Source organism: Alligator sinensis, unplaced genomic scaffold, assembly GCF_000455745.1.
Source record: "Alligator sinensis unplaced genomic scaffold, ASM45574v1 scaffold1377_1, whole genome shotgun sequence".
Taxonomy (NCBI): Eukaryota; Metazoa; Chordata; order Crocodylia; family Alligatoridae; genus Alligator; species Alligator sinensis.
The window spans coordinates 563202-573438 of NW_005842585.1; the positions used below are offsets into that span (position 1 = coordinate 563202).

Sequence of the window (10237 nt, forward strand, 5' to 3'; positions counted from 1 at the left end):
TGTGTGTGGTGGGGAGGAGTGGGCAGCGAGATGACCCACACAAAAACCAGGCTGACGTGTGCAGCTGAGAGAGAGATCCACTGACATCTTAAAAACCAAGCAGTCTCCTCCTTTTGGAGCTGGGAAAAGCAGCAAAAGCACAGTGATTCCCCCAGTGCAGATGAATTCATTTCCCAGCCAGCACTGCAGATGCCAGAAGCTTGGCCTGCAGGTCTATCCAGCCAGATCTCCAGAACTTCCCCCATTGCTAGAGCCAATGCTAGGATGGATAGGTGGTTTCTCTTCATCTCCCTAGCCAGACAAGTGCAAACCACACTTCACTCCAAAATAACAGGACAGCAAGCGGATGTGTTGGAAACCAGATGGAATCCTTTTATTGGGTGCAAAGTAAACCTTGCTATTGAGGACTTTATTTTAATCTTGGATAGAGCTTGCACTTCTAATAAAAGATCAAATACATGATCTTTGCCCAGCAGGTGGCACAAAGACTCTCCCAACAGTCTTTGTTTGCAAACCTTTTAACTGATGCAAAGGCAAGGGAGAGGGGCTGGCTACTGTTTGCAAACCAGGGAGCCTCACATTGGGGCTCCTGAATCCTATTGAGCAGCTAAATAGAAGTTGGTGGATTTCCCAGGGGGCTGAAGAATCTCAGTTCTTGGCATCATTTGGATTTGTCTGCAAGCTCAGATGGATTGAAAAATCAGCCCGCTTCTAGGGAGGAGTCCAGGGATAAGAGTTTGGGCCCTGATGACTAGTGATTTCAGGGGCCCATTGTAAGACCCCCTTAAAGATCCCCGACTTTCTGGAAATGCCAAATATCTGCCCACAGAAAAAAAACCAAAAAAAAACCAGGTCCCTTTATGGTCTCCAGTTGCTCATCCAAAACCAACCTCCCCCCTCCCTGCCCCAGAACACACCAGTTTGGAAAATCATGGCCTTGGCTTTTCTTTTTCATACAATCTAAGCTGCAGCCAGAGGCGAATCCCTAAGTTACTATGCTATGGAGGAAATGGAAAGGTGCTGCACAGCAGGGAGTGACTACTAGATTTGTGCTGCGAGAAGAATCCAGCTGAAGCTGAAGCAAAGGGACTGTTTTGCATATGTCTCCATCTGGCCCCCTGCACTGGGACTCCTAAGCAGCTTCTGACTGGCCAATGCTCTACAACCAGTAGGCAAGCTGGTAAGTGCCTTTCCCACTTGGCAGTGAATACCCTGATCAGCAATTTGAAGCATGCAAGCAGTGTCACTGGAGGAATCAGACAGCTTAGGTGAGTGGTAGTGAAAAGTCCTCAGGGCTAGCCTGAGGGGGCCCTTGGGTAATAACGTCACAGTCTAGCTTGCAACTTGACTGCATGGGAGCTCCTGGCTCTGAAATTGGGGTAGCTGAAGTAGCTGGGGGATGCTACCAAGTTCAAAGAGTCCCAGCACCACTGCTTGTCCCCAGAGGGACCTGAAGTGAGGATGTGTGGCACTAAGACAAGTAGTGGGATGCTGAGATGCAGCCAGCACTATTTCTGGGCATAGAACTAGTCTGTGGCCACAAGCACTGAGAATGTGGCCTCTCCCCTCCAGCCTGACAGAGGTAGGGCCCTGGAGACACCCCGCCCTAGCACAGCAGGCTGGAAGGGCTTTTCTCTGGCTTCAGAGGGGACAAGCAGAGACTGCAAAGCTAGGGAGAGTCACTCACTAAAAGGAAAGAAAAGGCCTGGGTTGGGCCTGAAAGCAAGAGGATGCAAGAGCTGTGGGGAAGCAGGGGGCAGGGATGAGCTGCCCCATAGCTCTCCTGCAGCCTAGGGCATAGGCTGTGGGGGAGAGCCTAGAGGAGAGGTTGTGGCTGGACCTAGCCTGTTGGTACTGTGAAGGAATAAAGAACCGGAAAATGTGGAAACCTCTGGTTGCTTACTTAATGTATATATTCCTCATGCATGCATGTGTGTGTTCCCTCTGCTGGTCTGTTTGAGACTCCTCAAATAAAACTCGCTTAAATAGTAAAAAAAAAATTACAAATGCCCAGAGAGAACCTTGATCTGCAGAGGGTCTGGACCCGCACTTCCTGGGCTGGCTTGCCTGGATGCAGGCTTGGTTGGGAGGGGAAGCAGCCTGCGCCAAGGGGAGAGGGGAAGGAGGTTCTGTCTCTGTTGGCAGAAGCAGAGGCACCAGCTGCCCCTCAGAGCTCCTCGTGGACTCTCTCCTGATCCTCATCTGTCTTCAGCTTCAGTTCGTCAGCAGTAATTTTCCCATCCTGATTCCGGTCCTGGTTCTGAAACATGTCAGCGATGACTTTCTCCGGTTCTGAGCTAGGCATGAGACGGCCCTTTCCGTCTGCTATCTGGGTCTTGATGAAGGTGATGAACTGCACAGGGAGAGGTGAGAACAATTTGCTATGTTGTGACTATCACTTTGGTCTTGTCCTCTGCCCCTGGGCACAAAGGGGTCTTAGCAAGCTCCAAGTGGCGGAGTGCGGTTAAGTTCTCATGCAGCCAGCTCTGGGGTGGAGAGCAATGGCCGGGCAGATCTGGGCTTTGCACACTACTGTTGGTACAGCTAGCACACAGGAGTTTTGCTCTCCTGGTCCCCTGGGCTCCAATGCACTTGTTGGTTCTGTCTTCAAAGCCTACCTGGAGGCTTTGCAAATACAAATTAGAGCTGCAGGCTTTTGGGGCAGGGCAGGGCAGACTGGCAGGGACTTGCAGCCCCCTGCCTTTCCAGGCTGCAGCCAGGCACAATCCAAGCTGTTGTCCTTCCTGGCCCGGGCTGTGACTTCCCTGGCATGCCTGGTGGCACAAGTGCCTTGCTACATGGCACATAATTCATAGATTCATAGATGTTAGGGTCAGAAGGGACCTCAATAGATCATCGAGTCCGACCCCCTGCATAAGCAGGAAAGAGTGCTGGGTCTAGATGACCCCAGCTAGATACTCATCTAACCTCCTCTTGAAGACCCCCAGGGTAGGGGAGAGCACCACCTCCCTTGGGAGCCCGTTCCAGACCCTGGCCACTCGAACTGTGAAGAAGTTCTTCCTAATGTCCAATCTAAATCTGCTCTCTGCTAGCTTGTGGCCATTATTTCTTGTAACCCCCGGGGGCACCTTGGTGAATAAATCCTCACCAATTCCCTTCTGTGCCCCCGTGATGAACTTATAGGCAGCCACAAGGTCGCCTCTCAACCTTCTCTTGCAGAGGCTGAATAGATCCAGTTTCTCTAGTCTCTCCTCGTAAGGCTTGGTCTGTAGGCCCTTAACCATACGAGTGGCCCTTCTCTGGACCCTCTCCAGGTTATCCGCATCCCTCTTGAAGTGCGGCGCCCAGAATTGCACGCAGTACTCCAACTGCGGTCTGACCAGCACCCGATAGAGGGGAAGTATCACCTCCTTGGACCTATTTGTCATGCATCTGTTGATGCACGATAAAGTGCCATTGGCTTTTTTGATGGCTTCGTCACACTGCCGACTCATGTTTATCTTGGAGTCCACAACCCTTTCCAGGTTGTGGCTTTTGTGTTTGGCTGGCAGGCTTGCTGGGCTGACTTGCGACAGACCCCTTTTGCTACCAGCTTCACACCTATCAGCCCCAACAAACACTGTCACTTTGCAACAGTGCTGAGGACCAAAAGTAGGTACTGAATACCAACTGGGTACCTTTGCAGCCTCATTCTGTCCCCCCCTTTGGAAAGCCTCAACTCTGAGTCAGAGCTAAATGGACTCCAACATCCCCAGGTCCCTCTGGGGTGGCCTTCCCCTGCCCCCTTTTTTCCCCCCCTGTACCTCCTCAGGTAGGATTTCACCATCCTTGTTCAAGTCCATTTCCTCATACAGGTTCTCTGGTGGGTCCTCATGCCAGATAAATAGGTAGCCTTCTGGGACTCCGTCCTCCCGGGACATCAGCTCCACTTCAAACCGGAGCACAGCACTGCCTGGCACCCCCCGGGCTGAAAGGTAAAAGGCACATGTCGTGGAGTCTGATTCTCTGCCCACCGGGACAGGAAGTATAAGAATAAGCTTCTGAGTTTTACACTGGGTAGGGGTCAGCCAGGACATCACAGGTCACAGGGGCCAGGTAAGACCCTAGCTTGCTACAATAAGATCCCAGTTCACAGGCCTGTGCCCCTTCCCTCTTTCCCCCCCCACAATGCCCCTCACCTCCATTTTCTCCGTGTCCCAGGTGTGGGGGTATGATGATCACTCGCTTCTCCCCTACACACATATTCAGGAGGCCTCTGTTCAGCCCTTCAATCACTTTGTTGGCTCCCAGGGTCACTTCCTGAGGGCTGTCATAGTCATGGCTGCAGGAGACAATGAAAACATCAGGCCTCAGACCCAATCCAACCTATAAACATCTCTGTGTGCAGGGATCTGCTTCCTGGTTGTAAAGGCCTCTCTTGTACTGGTGAGCTGAATAAGCGCTGTTTCTGTCTGCCAGGTTTTACCCGAATCTAAAGGAATGATACCCTCAGAACCCTCCAGTCCTGCTGCCACCTCCTGTGCAACTTGTGGATGTCCGTCCAGATCCTCACCCAACCCCATCCTGCTTAGCTGGGTAGAGCTAACAAGCCTACTGTCATTGGTGCCATGGCAGTCGGCATGATCCCCCAGCAGCAGCTCAGGTGGCTGCAGTTTGGAAACAAAAGGGGGACTGCAAAGAGAGAGTGGTTCAGGCTGCCCTTGGGGTGTCCCCTGGAGCCTGTGAGAGAGGTAACTCACGAAGAGAAGAGCTTGGTGCCATCCATCAGGGAACAGTTGTAGTGGTAGCGGATGAAGTCCCTGTCCTGGCTTGTGACATTGCAGTCCTCAGGCCGGAAGAGGGTCTCAATCTCCACTGGGTCTTCGGGGTTGTGGAAGTCGATGACATGGATGTCAAATACAAGGACAGCTGAGCCAGGGATCTTGTCACCTGGAGGAGAAGTGCAAGGAGGCTCATGAAGAGCTGGGGGAAGTACTCAGGAGGACCAACAAGGTTGGGGCTGTGGGAAGTTTCTCATAGCTCTGCCCCCAGGGAACAGGGCAGGATTGCTTTCTAATATCCTGCTCACCAGAGTTCTTCTAGGAGTCCCAGTGCGAGGCCTCCCTCCTCTCCCGTGGGGAAATGCATTCCCCTCCATCTCCCCATCAGAGTTCCCCTCTGCTCCATTTCACTTTGTGGTCCCTTTGTGCTGCCTCAGATCCTGACAATGGAGGGTACAGCAAGCCCCTCACTTCTTCTCCAGGGCATCACCCAGCTTGGTTCTTCACTCCTCCAACTGGCCCCAGGGTGCAAGTTCCTGCTCTGCTCTCAGAGATAGTGGGACTGGTGAGGGGATGTGTGGGGTCCAGGCAACAAGGAGGGGGGGGTCACACATTGACCCTTCCCCAGTCCTGGCATTCTCCTGCCCCAGGGGGCCCCCTCCCTACCTGCTCCATTCTCCCCATATGCCAGGTGTGGGGGGATGATGATCCTCCTCTTCTCTCCAACGCAGACACCCTGCAGGCCCTGGTCCATGCCAGGGATGATGTAGCCCTTCCCGATGTAGGTGTCGTAGGTGTGGTTACGGGAGTAACTGCAGCAAGAACAGCAGCTTCAGGTCACAGGAGTATCCAGACCCACACTTATTTTCCCTGACCCCAACCCACATCCCTATTCCTCAAGCTCTGCCAGTGCTTTTGACCTGCCAGGACCCTAATCAAGCTCAGGGCCTCTCCACTTCAGAATGTGTCTGTCTGGCCACACAGTGGTGCAGGGCTGTGCTCTGAATTTGAATCCATTTATAAGGGCTAAAAAGTCAAGGGGCCTCTCATGCCCCCTGTAGGTGAATGATCCACATTTAGAAATGTCCCAATCTCATGGCCATGGGAGGGCAGACTCCAGCCAGTCCTAAACACCTACCTCTACATTCTCACTAGGTATCTCTACATGCGCAATAAACTCTGGAGTTTATTGCTCCCAAACATGCCGTTTGAACACATGCCTGGGATTGCAGCATGTTGAGCCAGGTTGGAGCAGCCCCAGCTGGCAGGGGAGCTGAGGGGTCAGCCTGCCAACTGGGGCCTGCTCCCCCTGGCTCAATGTGCTGCGGAGGAGCTGGTAGGGCACAAGGGTGCTTCAGCATGGGGCTGGCCAGCAGGTAACTCCTGCACTGAAGCACCTTTGTACCCTAGCCAGCTGGGGCAGTGTCTACATGTGTGCTGCTGAGGGGTTTTTTTACTCCACAGCAGGATAGTACTTGTATTTCCAAGTACTATCCTGCTGTAGAGTAAATTAGTTTACTTCAGCCTAATGGGGATGTACATGTAGATGCTGAGATGTTTACTGTGCAGCTATTTAGTCTACTGCACAGTAAACATCTTGTGTAGACATGTCCAATGTGAATGGGGAATACTAGCCATGACTCATTGAGATGGGAGGTGGGAGGGTACCTGACCCCTCCATTCTTCAGCAGTACCTGGCCCACAGCAACCAAGACTAAGGGCCCCCCACACACCTGCATGTCTCTGGGAAGGAAGGAGGTGCAGAGTTCCCTTTGGAAACAGCTGGTGACCATGTAAAACAGGGGGATCAAAGATTCAGTCTGCAGGTCTCGGATGGACTCCACACACTGCCAGCAGCATACATTGACCCTGGCCTCATATGCTACATGTGGCCCCATGCTGGCTCTGTGGCTGGATCAGGGCCACAGACTGTATCTGCATGGCAGAGCCCGCATACAGGGCCAGTCTGGTGAGGATGCTGTGTGCAGCACAACACTTGGATGAACCAGCTTCAAGAGCTGGTGAGAGACTCCCACTGTGCTGGGCAGTCAGAGCACCCAGTGGTACCATGTTTGTTGGCTGAGATCCTGACCCCTGAGGTCAGTGCTCCCTTTAGCTTGGGGCTGACTATAATGGGGGTCAAGCACCTGCTCCATTCTCAGTCTGAATTTTCTGTTACCCAAGAGGATCCAACCAGCCACTTCTTCCCCAGAAAGCAGGGAGAGCCAAGAAGCCACTATGCTGGTTGCCCTTGAGACCAGTGCAAAGGATTCCAGGAGCCATGTGGCAAGAACCTCTGTTGAGCTGGCCACAGCACAGAGACAGTACAAGGGGTCCCAGACACAAAGCATGCTGGTGTGGATACCCTGTTGCCCCCTACCCAGTACCTGGAGTCAAAGAGGGTCCCATCCATCAGAGTGCCATTATAGTGATAGCGGATGAAGTCCCCAGTCACAGTCTTGCGCCTGCAGGACTCTGGCACCTCCAGGTGCTCCAGGGCGATACCATCCTTCGGATTGTGCAGGTCCACTAGCAGCACATCGAACACCAATGAGGCCTGGGGTGGGATCACTGTGCCTGGTAGGGGATTAGCCAAGAGTCTCAGCCTCACACAGAACTAGTCCCCAGGAAAACTGAAGGGATGGAACCAGGTAGGGGCCTCGGACAGAGCTGCAGCCTGCTAGGTGGCTGCATACAGGTAGCTACTCCTCATGTTCTGTACAGAAGGGGGTCCCCTGATGTGCAGTGCTCGCTCTTTCTGTTCAGCTTGTGATACAGCACAGCACGCTGGGACTAGAGCTCTGAATATGCCACGGCGTCATGCTGGTGGCAACAGGTGGCCACATTTGTGTTGTGCACCTTCTATGGGCACTGGGCTGGGCTCCCTGAGCACCACCACACAGGCAGTGCTATCAATAGACAGGATGGAATAATACTATTGAGAAGGATCCCATTTACCCACTTCCCTTGCCTTCAGGTAGCTCAGGCCCTGGTTGCTGGCCTGGGCCTGTTCTTTCTGCCTGCCTAAATTCAGGAGGCAGTGAGCTCTGTCCCAGGTAAAGGGTCAGACTTGATGTCAGCTCTGGTGTCAACACCAATCTTCCCTACAGCTTATGTCACAATGGGCAGCACCAAAAGTCTACCCAAGATCTGAGGCAAGAGCCTCTGCAGGGCTTCCCCACCTATTACTGACTCCTTGAGTCCCCTCCAGTCCTCAGTCCATTTCTCTGTTCTCTTCTCAGTGGTACCTCTGTCCTGGTGATCCCCAGGCTGGGCCTATGTAATGCTCTCACTTGCCTGACTCAGGCTGGGAGCCTCATCTCAACCTCATCAGACCTTTCTATTGGGACATGCTGGAAGCAGGGATGGATTGGTACCTGCTGTGATTGATGGGACCTGTCCCTCTCCTGCCCATTTCTGTCAGGCCAACAGCCCCCAGCCTGGCTGCTCCAGAAAGGACATCTTGGTGGCTGCACCATGTACTAGCAGGGCACTAGTGCCTGCAATTCTCTCCTTGTGATGCTCAGTGGAGCTGGCAGGGGGCTCTGCCACATGGGTCAAGGGATGACTTCCCACTCACCATAGCCCTTCTCCCCATAGGCCAGGAATGGGGGGATGGTGATCCTCCTCTTTTCCCCAGCACACATCCCCAGCAGGCCCTGGTCCATGCCTTTGATCAGCCAGCCCGTTCCCACGTAGGTGTCGTATGTGCCTTCCTTGCCATAGCTGGAAAAGGGGAGAGAACAGGAAAGAGACAAGACGAAGAAGGGCCCTGGGGGATAGGCAGCCCCCCACAACCCTACTAGTTCAGCACAGGTGTCCCAAGCACAAGGGGCCACAGAGTTAATTGAGAGTGATGGATATTGGTGTGAGAAAGTTTGGCCCCTGGAGCCACCTGCTTCCCGCACTGACGCAGGTTGATCTTCAAGGCAGGCAGCCGGCAGTTCACCACCACTGTTCCCCAGCACCATCCTAGCCTGGTGTCCTGTACCTGGAGTCAAAAGGGGTGCCATCCAGGAGAGTGCCATTGTAGTGGTACCGCACAAAGTCTGAGTCTTCCACGGTGCGGTTACAATGCTCTGGCTTGTACAAGGTGTCGATCTGCAGCTTGTCATCTTTATTCCAGATGTCCAGCATGATGACATCGAAATACAAGGTGGTGTCAGGAGGAATCAGCCCGGCTGCGGGGAATGACAGAGGAGAATGGGTCAGCCCAGTGGGACATGGGACCTTGCCCCACAGTGACTGGTAGGGCTTGTTTGCAGAGCCAGGACACCCACACCCAGGATCCCTGCCCTCAGCTACTGTTGGATACACGCTTTTCCTATCGTCACCGCACAAGTGGGAGAAGGAAGGTCTCTGTCCCCCACTGTTGCCTGGTCTAGAGTAGACTCAGGGAATCTCTATTTCAACTTTGAAAAGAGCAACTGGGACCTGGAAACTGAACCATTCAGTGCTGGAGGTTGCCCAGGTTCAGATCTCAAGTAGGATCACTTGGACTTTAACAAGGAATGACCTTGACTAGCGTACATCAGGTGATGGACGCACAAAACATCTGGATTTTCTCTGCAACTGAACCAACTGCAGCAACCCCCTCCTCCACCCACCTCCATCCAAGTGGAACAGAGAGTGCCTGTATGGGGAACCTGTGCAGTCCTGGTGAGTACAGAATCACTCCTACTGGATCCCTCACCTTCTTTTTCTGCTGTTTTTTGCATTTCAAGGAATATGTGCCACATCACAGCAAAACAGTGATCTACTATTCAATATGCTGATGATGATTTACCAGTAGGGAATAAACAGCAATTAGCCCTTTTCTAGCACCTTTCATGTCAGGTTCTGAATGTTTATTAGGCTTAGTCATACCCAACATAAGGTGAGACAGCTTTGTTTGGCACCAAAATGCATCTACCTTTTGAGGTGAATGTAGCAGATGTTTGGCATCTATGAAAAACTTGCATCCAACTGGATGTGCCGAGAGAAAAAGAGGAAGCGAATCATTCATATCCTCAGTGAATTCTGCCTAGACATGATGCTCCTGTCTGTCCTGCTTGTGGGTCTGTAATGGCCTTGTGTGGCTGAGGGATGAGATAAAACATCTTCAAAATTATTTCCCATTGCAAGAGCCCCTAGGCCTCTCCAGCCTAAGCCATGTATGGGCTGCGCTCTGGGACAAGGAATCCTGGAGTACCTGGGCTAGATGCTTCCACCAGCCTGTTGCTCTTTTTTTCATGTGTTCTTTATTGGCTGAGACCTTGGAATTGCTCCTCCCATCCTCTTTTGGGTGTTATACTCATTATTATAAACTCACCTTGGGGGAACTGGCACTCGGGAACCAGCAGCGGGAAGGAGAGGATCCAGGCACACGTGTGCCCCGCACGCACGTGTGCCCCCTTAACTAACTAACTTACTGACCCGAGGCAGAGGAGGAAGCAGCAGCAGCAGCAACAGAGGGAACAGCAGCGGGGGTAGCAACAGCTGATCCCCCGAAGGGAAGTGGGGCGGAGGGACCCGGC

General features: G+C 52.9%; 1 protein-coding gene across 1 annotated transcript in view; it reads right to left on the minus strand.

Annotated features, from left to right (window-relative positions):
* Nucleotides 1-336: 336 nt before the first annotated feature.
* Nucleotides 337-10237, minus strand: part of FKBP10 (FK506 binding protein 10) — an 18199-nt gene continuing 8298 nt past the window's right edge. Inside the window, exons 3-10 of the mRNA XM_006032772.3 lie at nt 8713-8902; nt 8302-8447; nt 7109-7298; nt 5388-5533; nt 4701-4890; nt 4140-4282; nt 3765-3928; nt 337-2353 (exon numbers count right to left, since the gene is read on the minus strand). Of these exons, the coding sequence (XP_006032834.1) occupies nt 2168-2353; nt 3765-3928; nt 4140-4282; nt 4701-4890; nt 5388-5533; nt 7109-7298; nt 8302-8447; nt 8713-8902 (1355 nt within the window). The 3' untranslated portion in view covers nt 337-2167. The remainder of the gene's footprint in view (nt 2354-3764; nt 3929-4139; nt 4283-4700; nt 4891-5387; nt 5534-7108; nt 7299-8301; nt 8448-8712; nt 8903-10237) is intronic.